Below are 23912 nucleotides of genomic sequence, written 5' to 3' on the forward strand. Positions count from 1 at the left end.
TTGAAACGGTTATTTTCCTGAACATTGAAGAAAACACACCATTTCATTCGCAAGATGAAAGTTCTTAAGTAGTTTCTTTGCATTTTTCAGCAATGAGCCTGGATTTTAGCTAAACCGTTTCATAACATACCCTAGGCTCAAAACTTTTAAAAAAGATGCAACAAAGTATGAGAATTTAGCAACAAATTATACATGTAGTAGCAAATTAAATTGATCATTTGTAAAAGTAGGGAGAATCATTGGGATGAAGTTGTACAAAACAATATGTATGTGTAAAAAATTGCTGAAAATATATGGTGAATGATCAAGGGAATGGATCGTGGTTCAACCACATCACAATTTTGCTCCATATCTCCAAATTGAAACAAAATTCATGACGAGAAAAAAAAATTTATTGCTTTATTTATTTTAGCAAAAGTTTTGGCAAAATGCCGATTACTAACCTTTTTATTTTAATGTGAAAGCTGGTCGCAAATTGGTGGTATCGCAGAGGGAAAAAAATCAGTCATAAATGCAACTGTGTTGGTCGCAATTTCGAGTCCTGATTAACCATAAGCACGTAAATACATTGGATGGGCCTAATTATTAGTTCTATAAATTGTTTAAATTTCCGCATAATCAACGCATGTTTACGCTTAATAGGGCAAAAAATTTCCGCATAATCTTTAATTTTTTTCCGCATCAGAAGCTCTGATGAAGGATGGCTTAAACGTCTGAGATGAGTAAAGAAGGTCCATTTACATCTTCATCAAGGAGGATGAAAGCACAGTAATTAAAATGACAGTTTGAAGCAAGGGGTGGAATATCAGGGAAAACTTAATTCTTTTAAAATTTAATGTAATTCAGTAACAGTTTTCCAACCAAAATGGATGGGCAGCCTAAAATTTGTGAAAGGTAGTAGTAGGGAATCAAACTTCCCATACAAGTACTACCCTCCACCCATCAAGACAAAAGTGTGGTAAATACAAGAAACACTTAACTACATGTACACTTAGGGAATTAACCAAACTTGTGAGCATAGATGCTTTCAGAGAATCATTTTTGTTTGTATCCCTCATTTTGCAGGTACATAACTATATACATGTATATGTTCCATGGACAGAGTGATAAATTAAACTTAAGAGACACAGAGGAGACTGATCAGAGCTCGAAGTAAGTTACTTTTAATAGTAAGTTATGATTGAGTAAATGAATGAATGATTTTTGTTTAAAAGCAAATCACTGAATTCTGACAATAATTCTAGTCAGGCCTTCTGATATTACGCGATGGTGCGATTTCGCACAATCGACCTCAAATCGCATCCGATCGCACAATTCACGAAAAATCGCATAATTCACAAAAGGACGCACAAAATTCTCAAAACGAAACATGAATCAACACGTTTCTTAGAAATTCCTGCATAAATACGCCATTTTTAAGATGATTTATCTTGGAAAAAGGCTAAAAAACCTTTGTCATCTTCGATTTCGTAAACATTCGAAGTTCAAGGCTTTATTTTTCATGTCGGGGACCTGGTACGAGTCTCCTTCTATTGGTGCAACACGAACATCCCCTTATATACACACCACTGAAATGACACAGTTGCCTTCTCGTAGAGAAGAGATTTGTGAAAAATAAGTTGTAAGTTTTTCGGGAAAATGTAGTTTCTTTCGTTGAAAACTGATAAAAACTTACTCATGGATAAGTTTGTTGCGAAAGCGCTCGCTTTTTCTTCGACGAAGAAGGAAGTTCCCACCTTCCGCCCAATCTGACAGCTCACGATCGAGCAAGAAAGTACGTCACAGGTACGCTCCATGTGGACGATGGACTGATGTTTTTCTCTTCGTGCAATATTAGGGCCTTTTATACGAGAGAAAATAAGCTGCGGCTTACTCGGGCCACGGGGTACAAAATACGCAAAATGAACCATTTATACGAATATATATTCCCAGGTCAATATATTTATATTTTTTTTTTCTTTTTTTTTTTTTAATTTGCAACACAACAATATAACAATGTACATAAAGAATAAAATCAACTAACAACGAACAGCATACTATACGAGTCGCACGTACTAAAGTACATATATATATATAAACATAACAACAATTAAGATGGGGGGGGGTGGGTTAGTATCAAACAGAAGAGCAGTTTTCAAGTTTCCATTGCCATTCAATTTTCCTCTGTAGTTCTACAAAGTTGGGCGTCTTAGAAAGTGATTTACAAGTGTATAAATAATATTTGGTGTAAAGAAGGAGAATATCTAGTCTGCGTTCTTGGGCGTTCGTCAGTTTGCATTTTTCCTCCTTTATATGGAATAGAATCTGTTCATTCGGGGGAGTAAGTTTTAAGTTGCTCAGATTCTTGAACCATTTCACAATATCGTTGTAAAATGAGGACGTAGTAGAACAGTCCAAAAATGTATGAAGTATAGATTCTTGATGTGAGCATAGAGAGCATTGATCATCGACGGTAATTTTAAATCTTTTCAGTTCTCGCTTAGTAACAGTTATCCTATGCAGGAGCTTAAATAAGAATTGCCTTAGTTTATTATCTTAAGTTATTTTATATATCTTTTGAAAGTTACAGTAGGCACACCCAGGTCAATATAAGCCGCGGCTTGAAAAAGACGTGAACGTAGATTTTGTACCATTTATACGGGGTGAACATTGGAGTCTTCTGTAAGCCGCGGCCAGAGAAAGCTGCGGCTTATTTTCTCTCGTATAAATGGGGGTATGGCCCTATTGTGATTGACCATCTTCGGAAGTTCGTGGTTGACAAGCACCTTTATCATTTATTTGGCATGTTAGCTGTGTCCTTTCAACTTTTAACGTGGTGCACCAGTAGTGCAGAAGACCTCATTTTTTTAATTTATCCCAACTAATGTCGATCACGATATACGTAATTACTGTTCCTTTGTGTTCAAAATGTCTTTAGGGCAGCAAAAAAGTGTTTTTCTTAACCTGAAACCTTATAAAACAAGCTTAAAATTGCTGAGAAAAAAATCGCATAATTTACATTATTTATCACATAATTGGCCTTTCTAATCGCACAATCTGCCCTGAAAAAATCGCGTAATTTGCATTTTTTAATCGCACCCTATCAGAAGGCCTGTCTAGTACAAACAAAAACTTTTTGGAATGCAAAAAATCCTATTTCTTTCTTTCTTTTTTTTTTCTAAATTGATTTCTTCCTTATGAGGTATTTGAAAGTGAAAAACATTCACATGAGGTTGCTAGGATAAAAAAATAATACTACCATAATTTCTCTTGAACATTTCACAGCTTGGCATCATGACATACAACTAATATCGGACTGTTCAACAGATATGTACTGTGTTTGACTACTATTTCTATTTTCGAAGAACTTGATTTACTTGTTATGTTAGAATGCCATGGGCTAATTTAAAAGCTTTTTGGAGCAGAAGTACAGTTATGTAATGATTATTCATACAATGTACTGTATGTCATCTTCTATCAAGACCATGCCCTATGGATGCAAAAAAGCAGGAATGGGGGTAAACAGGCTGTATAACACCAATCAATTAACTTATTCATGCCAGATTATTTTATCATAACATTCCATGGTATGGTGTTGCAGCATTATTGTTGAACATGAATACATACATGTACTGTATCATACACTGTACTACATGGCTCTCAACCTATTCTTAATGCGCATCTTAGACTTTTTATGCAAATGACTTTTAGTATGAAATTAACATTTTGTAGAACAAAATTTTCTTTTAGTATAATAATGAGTTGATAAAGATCAGATTACCATTAATATTTATGCCAAATTATTTGCTGTGGAAAGAGGGCTACATGTATAAACGCAAGTTTGATTCTGCTACTGATGAAGAACCACAATTTGTTTAAAAGCTCATTACCCATTTGATTCATACCTTGTTCACCAGTGTAACACAAACCCTAGATAAGTTGTCCTCTATCATCATGCTGCCTTTATGAGTTATAGCCAGAGTTCTCTGTCTCTTCACTTTCATACTGTACATGTACTATTTGTCCAAATTTGTGATATAAATATAACTCTGAATTATCTATAAATCCCACTGCATCTGTCTGTGATTGTATTAAAAGTGGGCTATTTGTTCATCAAAACTGCAGCTCATTGTGAACCAATACATGTATATCTGATTGACTTTGTGCAGAGAGTGATACTGTTGTGTTTTTTAAGACCTACCAATTACCAGTAATACAGGTATATCATTCCTGTTGTCTGATGTTTGAGGCTCCGTTATTGCACTCAGGACTTCTTGCTGGTTCTAAAAATTTTCAAATTATCTTAAAAAGATTATCTGGCTAAGACTTACATGTAGTGGTTTTCAAAACCTGGACATTTAAAGGTGGCGCTGACCACATGTGTTAATACTGGGTCGATTGTTGCATTAAACCCTCATGAGGTTTTTTTTTTTTTTTTCATTGATAAAGCAAATTGATTTAAAAAGAGCAATTTCTTCTTGTGGCTTTTGTTGTGCTAACTGCACTTGAATGGAATCAAGTAAAATTTACTCAGATGAGAGGTGACTAATGATTGATTGAATCAATTTTCTTATGTTGAAGGATCCATAACTGCGCTAACATAAAGTGAAAACAGTGTGAATTGTCTCAAAGGGGCACGTCTGGAAACATGGCAAGCTTGAAGCCGCTGCTTGAAATTCCAGTAAGTGTGATAAAGTACTCAATCCATGTAACTGAGGGTAAAAAGAAACAAATCCGTTTCAATACAAGATGCGGAAATTAAGCGTTTCTAAAGTTACATAACCCTCCAACACTGCGTAAAGGCCTGGCCAAACGCTCGCAACTATTTAAACTTACTAGAAACATGATTAAGAACGCCAACTGGCAGGAGACAACCAGTTGGCTATCCAGTTGAATCCGGGACAACGCGGAAACAAATCCAAAGCAGAAGCCAGAACGGGATTTGAACCCGGGGCAACCGCATGCAAACCTAACGGTAACTACTGAACCACGCCAACTCCCATTAACTTCTTTTTTTTTCCTTTGATGTTGCTAACTAGTGAGTTATTCAGAAAGCACTTGTAAATGGCTACGTTAAGGAGGCTCAAACCAGTTTCAACACTTTGAAGAAAATAACTTTGTACATGATAAGAAGGATAGAAGTGATCAGTTCTACAACACTCTATCACCAAGCATCTATGCTATGGTACCATACATGTCAAACAACAGTTCTTGCTTAACAAAATGTTCCCAATATTGTGACATCGCATGTGACCATAGCATTAGGAGATCCATCCAAAAACTCCTCACGTTTTGCCGTTAAATGCTTATAAATCTCAGAAGAGAACTTGGTGAACCACATTAAATTAGCGGGCTAAATTGAAACTATCTACAGAGCTTTTATACATGTACGGCTTTCCAGTTCATGTTTACCTGTTTTATATTATTTGTTATGAAAATATTGGTGTTTCATATGATATCATAACATTGTCGTTGCCTGAACAACTTCTGTAAACTTACAGTAAGTCAATCCTTCACATAAGGCTAACCGTTCTCTTGAAGTTGTTGACGCTCGATTGAACCACCTTTAATTTAGAGAAGAGAATTGACAGATTTGGAACGAAAAGCGCAAGTCTAGAGGCGGGTTAGACTGCCTGGTCAGTGGACGTACTCCTCTGCAAAAGTCTGTAAATGGTAGAGGCATTGAAATGCTGTTTCATGCATTCTCTTGGAGATCTCCCTCACAAAATAACCAACCACGTACGCGACAATGGCTTTCGATTATAAATTAGTTAGTCTCCTTTTCTTAAGTTGTGCATGTAGTAAATCGTTCAACTTCTTCTAATTAGCCGTATTATCTTCCTGTGTTGTAGTTATTTTAACGTAGGTTTCCAATGTATGAAGAACTTGTGGTTAAGCTTTTCGCTGGCAGGAAGCACCAAAAAAAAATAATAATCTTGTTAATTGAATTAGCCATTGCTCAATAGAAAACCTATTCCTTTTCTCGGCCATTCTCGACATTCTATACTGTCTTCCTTTACTGAATCGCCATTTTGTACAACATTAATGTCTGGTAATTTGTTTTGTGTTTGTGTGTTAAGGAAACAGAATAGCTCTGGCTCAAGGTTCGTCCAACCCAAGGCAACAGTGTTACCACCACACTTAACTATGGCATCAGGCTCATGGCACCAATCTCAAGAACATGGCCCCAACAAAGTTCAAGTCACCATTTTGGCTTCGGAGTGGGGATCCAGTAAAGGCGGACTTTCCACAATCAACAGAGAGTTGGCCATACAGCTGGCCAAATTCCCAGAAGTCCAAATCACATACTTTTTACCAAAATGCTCTGAGGAGGATAGGAAAGTAGCTCTCAGCCATGGCATAAAGATTCTCGAGGCAACACCACGGCCTGGGTTTGAAGAAATGGATTGGCTTAGCTTTCCCCCAACACATTTGGAGATTGATGTAATTCTTGGTCATGGTGTGAAACTCGGTCGTCAAGCTCAAGTTATTCGTGACCATTACAAATGCGTATGGTTTCAAGTAGTACACACTGACCCCGAGGAACTAGGCATGTTCAAATGTTACGAGAATCCAATCTCAAGGGGCGAGGAAAAGCACAATATTGAAGTAGAGCTCTGCAAGATGGCTAATTTCGTTATAGGAGTTGGGCCCAAGCTGGCAGAGACCTTTCGCAAATATCTCCGCTGTTGTAAAAAAGATCAAGATGTTTTTCAGTTCACTCCAGGTATTTTTGATGAATTTTTCAGTGTTCAACAAGTTCCTGAGGAAAGAAAACAACTCAGTGTCCTGGTGTTCGGTCGTGGAGATGCTGAAGACTTCGAGTTGAAAGGATTTGACATTGCAGCAACATCTGTTGCGGCATTACCTGACACTCATCTTGTTTTCGTCGGAGCGGCCGATGGAAAACATGAGGAGATCGCAAATCGATTTCTTGGATGCGGTGTTCCTAAAAATCGCCTCAGGGTGAGAGGCTATATCAAAAGCCGAGAAAGCTTGAAGCAATTATTCTGTGAGGTGGATCTTGTACTCATGCCTTCTAGAACAGAAGGATTTGGTTTGACAGGTCTGGAGGCTCTGTCAGCTGGGCTACCTGTGATCGTCAGCAAGAATTCGGGATTTGGAGAAGCCCTGGGCAATGTACCATTTGGTTCTTCATTTGTCATTGACTCTGAGGATCCCAATGCGTGGACAGCAGGTATCAAGGACATCTGGAACAAGAACAGGCAGGCAAGGCTTGGTGAGGCTAAGGCTTTGCGGGACTCCTATGGAACGAAATATAGCTGGTCTGAGCAGTGCAAAGGTCTTCTCAAAAAGATGATCAAGTCGCGTAATGGTATGAACTAACAATGTATTTCAATCCCTTTATATAAAAACCGATTCACATCGAAATCTGCAATCCTGGCCAACAGTTGTTGGGACACCTCCCCTTTGGCGCTCTAGAACCCACGATTCAACTACGTTATTGACCTTTTAGAAAAAGATGAATAGAAGCAAGTCTAATTGACCCCCCTTCCCCCAAGCAATGTTGAAAGAAAATGAAGCTATTCTGAAAGACTATATCGGGTGTGGTTAACGAGGAAAAAGGGGATTGGAATCGAACGTGATTGCTGAAAAATCGTTATTGTTAGAATAAGACGTGAATATCTATCCTTATAGTCAATTTATTTGTAGAATACTGTTCTAGGAGGCGAACAATTCTTGAAACGTGGCTGTTCTGAAGCTATTCTCAAGGCTTTTTTCTTAAAGATTTTTATCAACGTTGACAGGAGGCAGGGGGTCAGACTTGCCTACGTGGTCTTGGTCTGCCTGTGCAGTCATCTGCCGTGAACTGTCCCAACACTTTTTACCAGGATTGTAGAAAGATGGTTAGCCGCCTGACGATCATGTAGACATAAAACTGCGAAGGGCAGCTTCATTAACTCAAAATTTGATGAAAAAGGCAACTAAAAATCTAATTCACTGATACTGAACCCTTACAACGCTGAATAGAAAAATAAATACAGTCGAATTCAGTATCATATCCTGATTTTCTTGATAGTCATAGTTTTTTTCTTAGCTGTGAGCGATTCACGTATTGTTCGGAAGTGCTAACCTTAGGCCTAATTACGCATAAAACAATATTTAGGCTTAACTGTTAGTACTTCTGAAGGGTTTGGGCTTTCCCTACATTATAACCTTAGTCTCCATTTTACCCACGGTCTGCAGTCAGCATTTTGCACTGACCAACTCAAAAATCCAACTTGAAAATCCAACTCGAAATCCTAACCTGGTAAATAAGACAACGTCACCGCTATCTTGTGTTTTTGCTAAAAAAGGAGAGTTCCTTTCCCAGGGGATTAGTTTCTTTATTTGGTCTTTATGATGTAGTTTGCCTATGCCCTCTGTACACTTGAAGACACTGATAACCACTGATGGATATGGGGGCCACCATGAGCATTCCCTGAATTAACTTGTGATAACCTTTCCAATGTCAAAAATATAATTATCGACCCCAGTAGCTCTTTGGATTATTTCAAGTGAGCATCTGAATCTTTCCTGTGACCTTCTGTTTTAAGGAAGAAACTGAATTCTGCCTCCCACCAACAGTCTTGGACAAAATTAGGTGGGAAATGTGACACACCACTGAAAAATGGTCATTCCCTCGTTTGACTGTGTAAGAGAAGATTGTTGGTTAAGAAACGGCCAAAGGGTTGCACGGTAGTTTTCATCACATTATCAACATTGTTATTCGGTACAGTTGGGACAAAATTGAGAGTGCATATCCAAGGATTTTCACGGCAGAATTTTTCCCAAGAGTTTTATCCAAGATTGCAGGTGTTTGAAACTTTTACTTTCAAATATAACGAGAGAACGATTCAAATGAGTTCGTATCGTGTGCGCCGTTTATGCGAATGCCAACCTTAAGACATGTATGGTTTGTTGTGTGATTTTGACAGATGAACAACGTCAGGTCCTATTTACAAGCGAAAGCTCTTCATCTTCTTCCCTGGCTTCTCATCGAATGAAAGGTATATGTGACCTTAAATAAGTGGGATAGAGGCAATTTGACCATGTTGGAAATCGACGCGGCGAAAAAAATCATACAACCTTAAAAATCAATATGTCCAAAATATTGCAGTAAAATGTGTTGCGCAAAAATGAGCAATTTTTAAATATGAGCTTTTTTGCTCTGCCCAACGTGGTTTTAAAGTGGATTTAATACTTCATTATAATTGTCATTGCATTTCAATTTGAATATATTGTTATTACTGGGTTGCCAGCAGGGTTCTTGCTAAGTTTTTGCACAGGAGGTAAAAAACCAAAAATAGCAGGTAACTTTGTTACCTGCCCCTGCATGGGCTAGCGAGCTCAAGTCTTAACTTGACGTTCGTATCGATCGCTGTCGCGTGCCAGCGGCTGCTAAATTAATTTAATACTCAGCAAAAGGAAAGTAGGTTATGCTATTTCATTGATTTTCACTCACCACCGCTTTTCTGGCGCTTTGGTTGAAAACTAAACTCCGAAAGACCTTTCTGTCGTTTTCCACGCGTGGATGCCATGTTGTAAACGTTTAATAATGGTTATGGGGTTTCCCCTGGCCGCGGGAGGAATGGGAAGGAAACATGGCGGACATCGTTTCGAGGGATGAGTTGGCAAAATCAAGCTGGATTGCTTTAATAATTGGTATATTTCGAAGCGATAACACGTGCCAGATATCTTCACAGGATTAGTTGGAGGGGGAAAGCAATATTTCCCATAAACGCAATGTAATTTCACTTTTGAACAGACGAACATTCGTTGGATAATTTCGGTAAATATTTCAGTGAAATAGCCGGTAACATTTACTTGAACAGCCGGTAAAAATAACCGGTTACCGGCTCTTAACAAGAACCCTGCTGCCAGTATGGCAAACCCAGTCGGAATCTGCGTTTCGTTTCGTCGTTTTATTTTCCGTTTCGGTAAAAGTCTTGCCTTTCACTCCCCTGCTAAGTGGTGTCTTTGTGCATAGAGTCTTCTGCACGTATTTTCTTAGGATCGAGAGGGTAGTGGGAAATGCGTAGGTTTCTCTGGTGGACACAGTAGAATGATTAACTTAACCGGCAATGGCGTCGAAAGTCGTGTAACGCGAATGGCGTTTTAGTGCATCCTTAAGTGTCATTGTCTGAGAAAGTGTTCCTGGGGCCTAAAGTTGTGGTAAACCGATTTGGCTGAAACTTGGCACAGAAGTTGGGTATAATGAGATATTTCAAAAGCCACTTTGGCTCACTTCTCTGAGTTTTAGTTTTGGAGTCACAGGGGCGGGGGGGGGGGGGGGTCTCATTTTTTGCCCTTTGAGCACCAAAAATCCAGCCTTCCAGGGGGCATTTTGAAAGTGTGATAAGACCCCACTGGTAAATTGTGCTGCCAAGTACATTTGACCATTAACTCTACTATAATAGAGCTTTCAGTTCATGCATGTAACTTTGTCCTCAAGGTATTGCACAGAGAGGAGCCTGGGGCTAGAGTTTGGCCCAAATTCATGTTAAAATTATAACCCAAAATAGCCATTTTTTCAAAATTTCACTATATTCACCTGCCTTCTTGCATAAATTCCAAACCTATACCACTGTTTACTTTAGTCACCCAGTTATCAAAATCAGTTGAGAAAAATTTGGCTTATTATGGTTTATTGAATTTTTGGAACAAACACTTCATGCCCCTCTAAAGCGATGCAAAATGGAATTTTTAGCCTAATTCAGGCCATAAACAAGCCAAATTGTTGACAAGAAGCCCTTATTCTGTATTTGGTATGTGAAGATGAATTGTCAAAGCCAATTCAGTTTCGTTGTTTAGAAATAACACCGATTCTTACCTTAAAATTGATCTAAAACGAGCCTCTGATTAGCGCAACAAACACATAATTTAGCAAATCAAAGGTGATTTTATTCTTTGAAAACCTAGTAACCACCAAAGAACACAAATGATGATGTTCTCATGTACATGTAACAATCTTTTTACAAGATGCTTAAATTTTTCTTTGATTTATAGTCGTCAGTTTCACGACATATTTCCAAGCATTACTCCAAGCATGGAAATTCTCCATATTTAATTTTGTCAGGCCCATTTTTTTTTTTTTTTTTACCACTTAAAGGTTCGTCAACATATGATCTTCGTCTGACCTTGTAATAGCCTGAATAGCTGAGCATGACCATACATGTACATACGTAGATTACACAGACATGTACGAGCGACAGTGAGCAGTATGGACGTGAACTGTGATTTTCCGAGTCCATTAGAGCTGAAAAAATGAAAGCAGCCATCCACGGTTAGGAGAGCTGGATAGCAAAAAGCTTGTTTTGCTTCTATAAAGAAAATAACCCAAAAAAAAGCCTTGCATTGAGATGATGCACTCGTTACTACATCAAGCTAGCTGGCCCGCCATTTTGGACTTGACGAGTGTGGGGACTGGACCGATTTCCCGTCCAATCCTTCTCCCGTTTCGCGGGAATTTTTTCTGTTTTTTATCAGGTGTGTTCGAAATTCTAGAGAGTGATCTGTTTCAGGATAATTTTTGATGACACTTTATTCCTTTGAGGTAGATGACCAGTGCAGTGTCACGTCATGGGCTGTGCAAGAAATACGAATGCTGCCTTTGTTGTCTTGCGATAGTGACATGACTGCATGATTAAAGCACAAGTAGAAGAGTTCCGGTGTGTCCGGGGAAAAAGAGGAAGAACTGGTGATGCCAAAGCTACAGGTGCTTTAAAATATCAGTTAGGGATCATATACGCTCACAAATGACATTTATCGTGATCTAGGGGACTCTTATGACTGAAGAGAGATTTAGAGACGACGATATGTAAATTACGATATTGTCGTCTCAAATTGTTTGTTTATGGTTGATTGATTCGCATGTTAATATCCTGGGTCCTTAGGAAGAGCACTTAACATTCATCAGATTTGTCCAAAAAAAAAAAAAAAACAAGTACGATAAGAATAACTTGAAGGCTGTTTTTTGTCTGCTTGAGCTGCTTGTTTACATTAAACTTGTCACGTGCACACGCTTATCATGGAATGCACAATTTAGTTACCGGTTTACATTATTTACCCTTTTCGTCAAAGATCTTTGCAAACATGCTGCATCTAAGTTTTTCGACGAAATTGACATTTTCAGGGAGAAAATGTCACTAAAACGTCGTCGCAAAATCGACCGAATTAGTTGATATTATTGGATTTGCTTGGAATAATGCATAGGCAATGAACAGACATACGTCGCACTTGAATGGGAACTGACTCTGAATCGTTCTGGAAGAGCACGGATGATTTGTTTCATTATTTAATTATTGTTTAAAATAATGTTAACTATTCAATTAAAAGAATAATGAAAAAATATACCTAAATTAGAGTGTTATCTTCTAAAACTCTCTAAAATTCTCTAAAAAAAAATCATAAAATTTTTATTCTTTTTTGATAGCGATAGCCTCTTTTTGGGAATAACCGCTGGTTGGTTGTAGGGTAGAGGAGTCTGAAAGCTGCTGATTGGTTGTGCTCAGTGAACAGGACTCTAAACAGTGTTGTAGCATGTGGGTGGACTGAGCCCTCTCTTGGTTGGTAGGAATACACAAAAATAAAAACGTTTTTTCAACGTTTCTGCCTGTGAAATGTTGCTGTTCAGTATTCTCCTGTATATACTGCTATTTAAGTCAATTTTTTTCTAATATTCTTGAGATTTTCTAAAATTGTTTTTCGTGTCTAAAATTCCCAAAACAATTCTTCGCTTCTTTGGAGCTTTTTCTTATCCAGCTCTCCTAACTGTGGATGGATGGTTTCATTTTTTCAGCTCTAAAGGACTCAGAAAATCACAGTTCACCTCGATACTACTCACTGAAGCTCGTATATGTTGTTCTACGTATGTATGGTCATGCTCCTTTGCTGATGGGTATTTAAAACAACTCTTCAGGCTAGTACAAGGTCAGACGAAGATTACATGTTAACGAACCTTTTTCATAAGCTAAATTTATCTGGTAAAAAAATAAAAAATGGGCCTGACAAAATATGGAGACTTTCCATGCTTGGAGTAATGCTTGGAAATAATTATGACGTAACACTGACGACTATAAATCAAAGAAAAATTTAAGCATCTTGTAAAAAGATTGTTACATGTACATGAGAACATCATCATTTGTGTTCTTTGGTGGTTACTAGGTTTTCAAAGAATAAAATCACCTTTGATTTGCTAAATTATGTGTTTGTTGCGCTAATCAGAGGCTCGTTTTAGATCAATTTTAAGGTAAGAATCGGTGTTATTTCTAAACAACGAAACTGAATTGGCTTTGACAATTCATCTTCACATACCAAATACAGAATAAGGGCTTCTTGTCAACAATTTGGCTTGTTTATGGCCTGAATTAGACTCAAAATTCCATTTTGCATCGCCTTAGAGGGGCATGAAGTGTTTGTTCCAAAAATTTATTAAACCATAATACGCCAAATTTTTCTCAACTGATTTTGATAACTGGTTGACCAAAGTAAAGAGTGGTATAGGTTTGGAAGTTCTGCAAGAAGGCAGTTGAATATAGTGAAATTTTGAAAAATGGCTATTTTGGGTTATAATTTTAAGATCAATTTTGGCCAAATTCTAGCCCCAGGCTCCTCTCTGTGCGATACCTTGAGGACAAAGTTACGTGCATGAACTGAAAGCTATTATAGTAGAGTTCATGGTTAAATTAATTTGGCAGCACAATTTACCAGTGAGGTGTTATCACACTTTGAAAATGCCTCCCGGAAGGCTAGATTTTTGGTGCTCAAAGGGCAAAAAATGAGACCCCGCCCTGTAACTCGAAAACTAAAACTCAGAGAAGTGAGCCAAAGTGGCTTTTGAAATATCTCATTATACCCAACTTCTGTGCCAAGTTTCAGCCAAATTGGTGTACCACAACTTTTGGCCCCTGGAACACTTTCTCAGACAATGACACTTAAACAAAATATACCCTTATGGAGCTCAAGGATGGAACGTCAATAGGATAAACAAGACAGGCGGTGAATCCGGAATCTGTAATCTTAAAAGCGACGAGTAATGGACTTTGACAAGAATCTTTTGCCCATCGAGCCGAAATCAAAGTGAGCTGTATTTCTAATATTTTGTCAAGTGTGCTGTTATGTACAACACTGAAACCAAATGAACAATTCTCTGGTAACTCAGTATGGGTTCAACAAAGACAGAGAAGGAATCCATAAAGTGGATCTGCTATCTCAGTTGTCTCGCTATTTGTATTTACCTGTCACCTGACCTGTTCTCAACTCTGCACAGTCTTCCGGTAACAATTGGAAATTTCACTAATTCACTGGCGTCGAAAGTCATTGTAACGTGAATGGCGTTTTAGTGGATCTTTAAACAAAATATACCCTCATGGAGCTCAAGAATGAACAAGACAGCGCTGAAAAATAAATATCTGGAGTTTAAGCGACGAGTAATGGTCTTAGACAACAATTTCATTTTTCGCCTTTGGATATCAAGTGAGCTTTGTTTCTAATATTTTACTAACTTGGTATTATATAAAACACTGAAATCAAATAGCAATTTTTTTATGGATTTAACAAACATTGAAGGAATCGAACGCTTTGAATGTATCACAGTGTTTACTCAAGTCGCATCTTAGTTGTCTGGCAATTTACATTTACATTTACCGGTATTTTGTACTCACCTCTGCAAAGGTGTAAAAAACTTGGAAATGTGACAGTGAAGAATTATTTGAATGAAAGTTGTTGTCTCTTTTGTGCTTCATTATTTTGCAGTCAAGGTTCCGAGTCGAAAGGGGTTTGATGTGAACTGTCAAGAATTTATTTAATTGCATCTCTTGTTTGCACGCACGCAATTGAAATAGGAAGGTTTTTTTGCCTCTGATAGTAAATATGTTGTTTGTTTCAATTAATTTTCGCTGGAAAATGATTTTGCCGAGATATTTCCAGCCTTTGTGAACTTAATATAATGTTGTGTAATTTTCGAGCTTAACAAATTTGCATACCTGGGTTGAAATGTGATACGGGAGGATTTTTGTGGTATTGTAAGCAGGAAGGGTTCACGAAAATAAACAGGTCTGTTGGAAGCGTACTTGACTTTCAACAAAATGAGCCCCAAAATCAGCAAAAAATTGTGATGCTGATGAATAATAAAGTAGCTGCTACTTCCAAAACGATGGAATTACCTGGTGATAAATAACCACAGGTAACCCAGGATCACTGTGTGTAGGTAAATATAGAGAACATATGAGGCGAAGTTTAGGTCTGAAAATTTGCTAGAAAATGGAAATAAAAATCGATAAAACGTACCATGTGGTGAGCTGTTGTTGTCTTTAATACGTTCACGAAGTTTTAGGGAAAATGGTCCCCGTTCACCTTCCTTCATAATATAGTGACAAGGTAGGAGACGGAAGCCAGCTTATGGACTCCGATCGACCCAAAACCAGCACGATGTTTTTCGCGAAAATCGAATCCAGTCGCTAAATAAACACGCCAGGCTCGTGGAACATGAATTTCTCTAAACCATGAATCCACTGAAGCATCTCCAGGTAGCAACGCGAAGCCACCAGACTCCGTAAAACTTGTAAGTTAACCTGCTAAAATGGCGGCCAGAAAGCGTTGTACTCGCGAAGTGTCCAATTCAAAACGCCTGGTCCCCCTGGAGGGAGGGGAGTCCCAGATTGCTCAGTTAGTTTTGTTTTTAGCAATGTGGGATTCCCCTCCCTCCAGAACTTATTAAACTCGTCACCAGGCGTCTAGAGTTCAGTGCCATTTTGAATTGGACACTTCGCGAGTACAACGCTTTCTGGCCGCCATTTTAGCAGGTTTACTTACAAGTTTTACGAAGTCTGGTGACTTCGCGTTGCTACCTGGAGATGCTTCAGTGGATTCATGGTTTAGAGAAATTCATGTTCCACGAGCCCGGCGTGTTTATTTAGCGACTGGATTCGATTTTCGCGAAAAAAATCGTGCTTGTTTTGGGTCGATCGGAGTCCATAAGCTGGCTTCCGTCTCCTACCTTGTCACTATATTATGAAGGAAGGTGAACGGGGACCATTTTTCCCGAAACTGTGTGTACGTATTAAAGACAACAACAGCTCACCACATGGTAAGTTTTATCGATTTTTATTTCCATTCTCTAGCAAATTTTCAGACCTAAACTTCGTCTCATATGTTCTTTATATTTACCTACACACAGTGAGCCTGGGTTACCTGTGAAATAACCTCATCTTGGAGAGTAAATTTTTGACTTTGCAGAAACAATGGTCAAACTCAAGAGTTGCGCGATTGTGATCTTTGTGTTGAATTTGCACATTTCTTGTCAAACTTTATAACACTTGAAAGAAAAGGAAAACAAAACCTTGTATCTTGCCATCGTTTGACACGGATGCTTCACTGTTTCGCGAGTAAACACGCCGCGGTAACTTCATCACGGCGCCCGCTGAATCCGATGTCACTTTCGATTTGCGTTTTTTTTTTTTTTGCAGCCAAAAGTACAGTAACAAAATTGAACGAAGCAAGGATCTCCCAAAATGTTTGTCGTTAATCTTAACTTTTTATATTCGGGGTTCAAAATTATTGTTGTTTTCATGTCGTAAATGTTGTTGCTGATGACAAAATATTTTATTCTTGATCAACCATCTTGAAAACTTCCTTCTACTGTTCCTAAAAACCGTGTATCAATATTTATTCACTTTTGCTTCAATATTTGTTTTGAGTAAAGCAACCTAACAAAATCTGTACCTTGCTTAGTTCGCATTTTTGGGCGTTAAAATAGAATTTCCGGTCCTTTGCTTCTGTATACGAAGTGGTATATTTTTTACGTCACCCATCCAGGTACTAACCCCGCCGGACTCCTAGGGATTAACTTCAATGAAACTTTGTAAAATACAAATCTGTCAGACGCTCAGAGTGCACGCTTAAACTTGTGGTAGAAGAAGTTGTGAGGGAACATGGAAATGATCAACATGTCAGCGTAGTAGCCAATGTCTCTCGATTCCCTTTTACTTTCTTCAATCTTTCTGGGTTTGGTACTTTGCGAGTAACCACATGTCTTCTCAGGGGCCTATTTACCTAAGACTTTTACCATGGCACTACAATGATAGACAATACCAAAACAATATCGTGCACTGTTAGAGCTACATATTACGCGAGGACAACTTGAATCTCCTGGAAGACAACACTTAGCTCAGTTGACATAATGGAATAAATCGCTGTGTAACTTAACTACCACATGTAAGCAATGCGTGTCAATGTTTTCTGAAGAGGACAGGAATTTCTTCTTTCTGATAAATGATTAATTAATAGGCCGGTAGCCAGGTTTTATCCTCAGAAAAGGATCTGTTTCGTCGTACGAACGTGTGAGGACCTGTGAGCCAAAGGGCCTCTGCTGGTATGACTTCTGGGTGACCCCATAAATGGTCTTAATGACCCCCGCAACTTGAAAAAAATTGCCTGGAACGCTGCACGTACCACAGGCAACCCAGTGTAACCTCACGGAGGGTCTTGTTCCTGTAATATTGTGTTGGTTTTATGTTAACTCGTGCTCGTTTTAGTTCTTACCTCTAAGCACTGTGATACGCAAGCCTAACACTTATGCACGCCGGCAAAAAACATTTTGTGGAAATTTTTGTATGAAAACAAACGTGGATAGGACAACAGGTTCATTTAGAAACTCTCCTTGTGTATGTACCAGAAATGACTTGTAAGGCGGCGATATGTAGGAAAATCAGCCAAGAGGGCTTGCATACCACTGACACCTCTAAATTAACTCACAGGATCAAATTTAGCTCGTGATAGTCATTTTCTAACCCGCTAGCTTTTCAGCAAATATATTTGCGTCAGTGCATTCTCGCAATTTCTTCACGAGACTTGACTCGCACACTTTATTCGTGTGAATAATGAATCTTAATGTGAAGACGGATTAGCTAGGAAATCGGTAGGCCAAGAATAGTCTACCAGAAGGAAGGGATGGATTTTCGCTTTAAGATTGGAAATCGTCTCTCACTCCTGAAAAAAGGAAAAGCTAGTAACTCTGAGTCAATCAACTTCTAAATTGACCCTATTTTCTTGGTGTTTGTTTGTTTTGCAGCTAGTTCTTCATGTCAAAGTGATATCATAGAATCCATAAGACAAATTTACCAAAAGTGTGAAGGGGTGGTTTGCCCAGTTCCTTGGTGTGAAGGGTTCAGCTTCCAACTAGAGAACATTTTCACCAGACTTAAGATAGTCGCAAAAGAAAAGACACGCGGAACGCTGACGAAAGAAATCACCAACATGACAAGTATTTTTACATCACACGAAGATTGCCAACATCCACGGATTGTCCTGATTGAGGGTGAACCTGGCATGGGAAAGACGACCTACTGTCAAAAGCTGGCATATGATTGGGCAACTAAACAAGACCGCGAATGGGACGAGTCTTTCCCAAGAGTAGAGGTGCTCCTGCTCCTCAGATGTTGTGAAATTGAATCTAGCATCTGGGAGGCTATCGACGATCAAATTCTGCCGGAAGAAATTGACCCAGAGTTGAAAGAAACGTTTTTCCGTTTCGTGCGAGAAAACCCTGCTAAAGTCCTGTTAGTGCTCGATGGGTTAGACGAGGCAGACCCTCAAAAATTGGCTGTGTACTTTAGTCTTGTGCGAAGAAAGCTGCTCCCTGGTTGTCACATTGTTCTTACTTCTCGTCACGAAGCAGGAAATAAAGTAAGACCTTACTCGGACAGACTGATAGAGATTGTAGGATTCGCGAGAAGTGATGCGGAGTGTTTTATAAGGAAGTATTTTCGAGACGCAGTGCAAATGGCAGAGAAGCTGATAAAAATACTTTGGCATCCAGATGATGATGATGATGATGATGACGATGAGGATCGGCATATTAAAGGGCCTTTAGAAGAACTAACAAAAAATCCTTTAAATACACTTCTGCTCTGTGTGCTTTTCGAAGATTTTGGCGGCGTTCTACCGAACAACAGAACACAGCTGTACGTAGAGATTGTTCTCTTCGTTTTGAGACGATACGAAATGAAGAACCACTTACCAAGTAGTGGTAAAGACCTTCTAATAGTTTACAAGAAGGAACTGATGACCCTAGGAAGAATGGCGCAAGAATCTCTTTTTAAAGGAGAGCAGCATTTCGATGACGTCCGTTGGAATTTCACGGAAAGTCTGTTCATTAAATTTGGCTTTCTCTCGATCCAGGCTGGCGGTAGTAAGAGAACACCTTGTTTCCGTTATATCTTTTTTCACAAGAGTTTTCAAGAATTCTTTTCTGGTCTACATCTTGGCTTTTCTATCCTGGATGGAGAAATTGACCAGACGTCAGTTCTGACTGACGAAAGATATTTTCGTGAACTAAATCAAGTTTTCATGTTCATGAGTGGAATCATAGCATCGCAATCCGAGGAAACGGTACTGTCGATTGTAACTGGTGTTGCCTCACTTGCAAGTGTGACTGGCCGAAGATCTCCGGCTGACCCGAACTCTTACCTGACGATGGCCTTAGATTTCATACAGGAATGTAAAACTTGCTCGGAAAACCTGTATACTAAATTAACTTATAGCTTTGGTAAAAGTCTTGATTTGACGGAAATTCGAATATACTTCAAATCACGTACGAGCATTGCTGCCTTTTCCCAGGCCCTCGCAGTAAACACCTCCGTTACTATTTTGGATTTGTCTCACAACTCCATTGGTGCTAAAGGTGTTACTTCATTTTCCCGGGCCCTTGCATTAAACACCTCCCTTACTACTTTGGATTTGACTAACAACTCCATTGGTGCAGAGGGTGCTACTTCACTTTCCCAGGCCCTCGCAGTAAACACCTCCCTTACTACTTTGAACTTGTCTCGGAACTCCATTGGTGCTGAGGGTACTACATCACTTTCCCAGGCCCTCGCAGTAAACACCTCCCTTACTACTTTGCATTTGTCTCTGAACTCCATTGGTGATGCGGGTGCTACTTCACTTTCCCAGGCCCTCGCAGTAAACACCTCCCTTACTACTTTGCATTTGTCTCGGAACTCCATTGGTGATGCGGGTGCTACTTCACTTTCCCAGGCCCTCGCAGTAAACGCCTCCCTTACTACTTTGGATTTGTCTCGGAACTTCATTGTTGCTGAGGGTGCTACTTCACTTTCCCTGGCCCTCGCAGTAAACACCTCCCTTACTACTTTGGATTTGTCTCGGAACTCCATTGGTGCTGAGGGTGCTACTTCACTTTCCCAGGCCCTCGCAGTAAACACCTCCCTTACTACTTTGCATTTGCGTTGGAACTCCATTGGTGCTGAGGATGCTACTTCACTTTCCCAGGCCCTCGCAGTAAACACCCTCCTTACTACTTTGGATTTGTTTGTCAACTCCATTGGTGCTGAGGGTGCTGCTTCACTTTCCCAGTCACTCGCAGTAAACACCTCCCTTACTACTTTGGATTTGTCTTTCAACTTCATTGGTGCTCCTCGCCATACTTTAGACTCTCGCATCAAGTTTCTGTTTCTTTGATGAGCATGATCTTCTTTACATCGACGCTGACGCCAACAGGATCATGACTCACAATAAGCAAGGACGATGGCGACTACGAGAACGTTATTGTTGTGTAAAAATATTATTTTATTTTACTGTAATAATTTTCCATGTCTCTTCTCAGCTTGGAAAGTGTGAATACACAATCCAGGAATAAAACTGATGGCTGCAGTGTGGATATTTAGAGAGAAAATAGTCATGTTCTCTCGTTCTCCACATAACCTCAAATTTGATCTTTCACGTCGTAGTCAAGACGAGAACGGGAAAAAAAATGTTGCAAAATGTAAAAAACACGTGCAGAGCGTGCAAAGCTATTGTTTTTGCCCACTAAATATGCAAATTTATGGCGTTCTCGTAGCCGTTGCCGTCGGCTTAAGGTCCCTATTGTCTTTTAGAGTTCACGGTGTTGTTGAAGTTGACGACTATCTCACTTCACCTTCCCACCCCTTATTTGTTGGTAAGCATGCACTGAAAGCTTAAAAGTCACTTTCTTGCTAGTGCGTCACGAGAAATTAAGGGCTTACATACATAGAAAGACACCCATTTTGTCCCTTGAGATATGTTTCAGTTTAAGTGTTACTCTGATGAAAAATCACAATCGAGTCTTTTTTCCTTCGGATTTTGAAAAATTGTTTTCTGAACATTTCATTGGCCAAATGTTTGGATTTTGCGGTCTGCCATTTCTTACGTTCAAAACTGACCGATCGGACATTAGTGGGTTGGATCTAGGGGTAAGTGACGTCATTTACTCACTAGTTAAACGTTTGAGCGCGTAAATGTAGTTTATTATATATGCAAAACACGAGTTTAAAGTCTGAAAGCACGAAACTCCCCTTCTGGATATCAAGTCAGCCGCGTACACACGCACTGTGACTTGTGAGTCTTTGACGTCATTTTCTCCTCGATCCAGCTCTCTCAAGATTTTAAAGTTAGTAATGGCAGACCATTTAATAGGAAAATGTCAGTTAAAATTTTGAAATCAAAGCTTAAAACTTGGGTCACTTAGTGTTAAGTTAACGTAGTTTTGAAATCCAAAGAAAAAGAAGAATTGATCTTTTGATCATAGTACCGCTTTAATTAAGGTATTTTACATAAAATAGAAAGGAAGATGTGGTACTCAAGATGTCCGCATCGATGATAGACAGCAGGCGCGCAATCCAATGACTTTTTATACTTGCGTAAGTTTTCCTTTTTGAATCTACTTCAATTTCACAAAGAACTCAAGCCGGTCAAATGCTAAAAGCGCCAGTTTCGTTGCACCACATTCTTTGTCTCTTTTTTAAAATAGACCAAATCGGCTAACTCAGTGTTGTGCCCAATTGAGATCCTTTGAGAATAAAACGTTTTGTTCCAAGTATTTTCATATTATTTAAATGTGAATGCTACATTACCATGTAAATGCATTATAAACCCCGAGAGATTTGAATGGAAACTTTTCCCCTAGTGTATAAACGTAGTCTAAGAAATGTGTCTGTACATGAATGCTCTTTACAAGTTACTGTGATAATATCTAAATCAGTTCTGAACAAGTGTTTTTTGAAATACCTTTTTTGGTGAAATTCTACTTTTCTTTGGAGCACAGTGCTCCTGAATATGTGAGAGCAGGATAACAAATGAATTTTAGTAGAAATTATTTGGGCAAATGTTAGTTTCAGTTTGGTGCTTTCATTTATGTATCAGCAACACGTTCGTATTAAAAGAGATATAAGCACAAAACGGTAAAAACGAACGAAAAAAAGGTGAAATTCGACGTTTCAGAGTAGTCATGACTCCATTATCAAGGAAAAAATTATATCAGATAATGCAAATTACAGCATTTAAAGCGACAACAACACATTGATTAATTTTGTCAGGTATCTTACAGATGCGGCTCTTCAGATTCAGGTTCAGTAATCTGATTCTTGTAAAATAAATTTATGTTCGTGTTAATAACAAATGAATTTTAGTGCCAACTATTTAAGAGTCAATGTCACTAATTTTCAACCGGGCCATGCAATAGCGAAAAAACGAAAAATCTGAAAAAAATTCTCAAGAAGGCCCTATCAGACAATGCAAATTACAGCATTTAAAGAGACAACAACAACACATTGATTAATTTTGTCAGGTCTCTTAGATACAAAGAGTGCTGCGGCTCTTCAGATTCAGGTTCAGTAATCTGATTCTTGTAAAATAAATTTATGTTCGTGTTAATAACAAATGAATTTTAGTGCCAACTATTTAAGACAAATGCTAGTTTCAATAGGCCATTCTCCAAATGTCAAATATTCAGCTTGATAGTGAGGCAATGAGGACAAAAAAAATGGAAACACTATCGAATGAATATGAAAAATAATTACATATCATCCACTTTCCTTTGTCTTTGTCCTCTAAACTTCTCTTTCAAGCTTAATTTAAATCTATTGAAAAAGGCCTATTCAATATGTGCGTTAATGTTGTTAGGTCTATTAAGCTGCAAAGATTGCTGCAGCTTTTTTAAATAATCGTTTTTGGGTATCCTTTTTATGCAATTTTTCAAAGGTCTTATCAAGGAAATTTCTCGATTACTTTGCTTTGTGTAAATATGGTGTTATAATTACGAATTAAATCAATTTAACACGAGAGTGTGATCGGTTTATTCTACTTATCGGGAGCAGCGAGTTTAAGAGGGTCCTGATATGCTCTTAGCGGAAGATTACCGTAGAAATATCTTTCAACCCGAGTTCAAGGCTCATACCGTCATTTTCCGTAAGAAAGCAAAACGTTCATCCCCACGGTCAGGTTGTTAGGGTAAGGAGAATTTCTTAAGGACGAAAAAGAAAACGTTTTCTTGTCTTCTCTTATTTCCTTTGTTAACCCTTTTATTCCCAAGATCGAAACGTTCATTCTCCTAACGAGTACTATAGCTTTCTTTATTGATTAGTCATGAGAATTTGGTGTTAAATCATTTCTTAAGCTGATAATTATCTTCTTCCTCAATACCTGTTTGACAGAGATTTTATTGAGATTATGAGGAGAATTTACATGTTGATTACTCCTGGGAGTCAAAGACAGAACCCCCACTATATACCCCTTGGTACCCGAGTACATGTCTCTTATCATAGACACCCTTACCCCACTATCTACCCCTTAGTCTCCAAGTATCTTTATCGCATCTGAAATAAATGAATATTTAAAGTGCGGGTTAAAGACGAAAGAGAGAAGTGATCCTCACACCGATCTGGACAATTTAAGAAATTCTCTCTTATAGTAGACACCCTTACCCCACTATCTACCTCTTAGTCTCCAAGTATCTTTATCGTATCTGAAATGAATGAATATTTGAAGTGCGGGTTAAAGACGATAGAGAGAAGTGATCCTCTCATTTATCTGGACAATTTAAGCAATTGTCTCTTATAGTAGACACCCTTACCCCACTATCTACCCCTTAGTCTCCAAGTATCTTTATCGTATCT

The 23912-nt window shown here is 38.6% G+C and overlaps 1 protein-coding gene across 1 annotated transcript in view; it reads left to right on the plus strand.

The window, feature by feature from the left end:
* LOC138051584 (nucleotide-binding oligomerization domain-containing protein 2-like) overlaps window positions 1-22546 on the plus strand; it is a 25502-nt gene extending 2956 nt beyond the window's left edge. Inside the window, exons 5-9 of the mRNA XM_068897818.1 lie at window positions 1066-1152; window positions 4561-4660; window positions 6060-7315; window positions 8919-8990; window positions 18053-22546. Coding sequence (XP_068753919.1) covers window positions 6127-7315; window positions 8919-8990; window positions 18053-20460 — 3669 coding nt within the window. The 5' untranslated portion in view covers window positions 1066-1152; window positions 4561-4660; window positions 6060-6126 and the 3' untranslated portion in view covers window positions 20461-22546. The remainder of the gene's footprint in view (window positions 1-1065; window positions 1153-4560; window positions 4661-6059; window positions 7316-8918; window positions 8991-18052) is intronic.
* Window positions 22547-23912: the final 1366 nt, after the last annotated feature.

The sequence above is a fragment of the Montipora capricornis genome, chromosome 6 (genome assembly GCF_036669925.1).
Source record: "Montipora capricornis isolate CH-2021 chromosome 6, ASM3666992v2, whole genome shotgun sequence".
In the NCBI taxonomy this organism is placed as follows: domain Eukaryota; kingdom Metazoa; phylum Cnidaria; class Anthozoa; order Scleractinia; family Acroporidae; genus Montipora; species Montipora capricornis.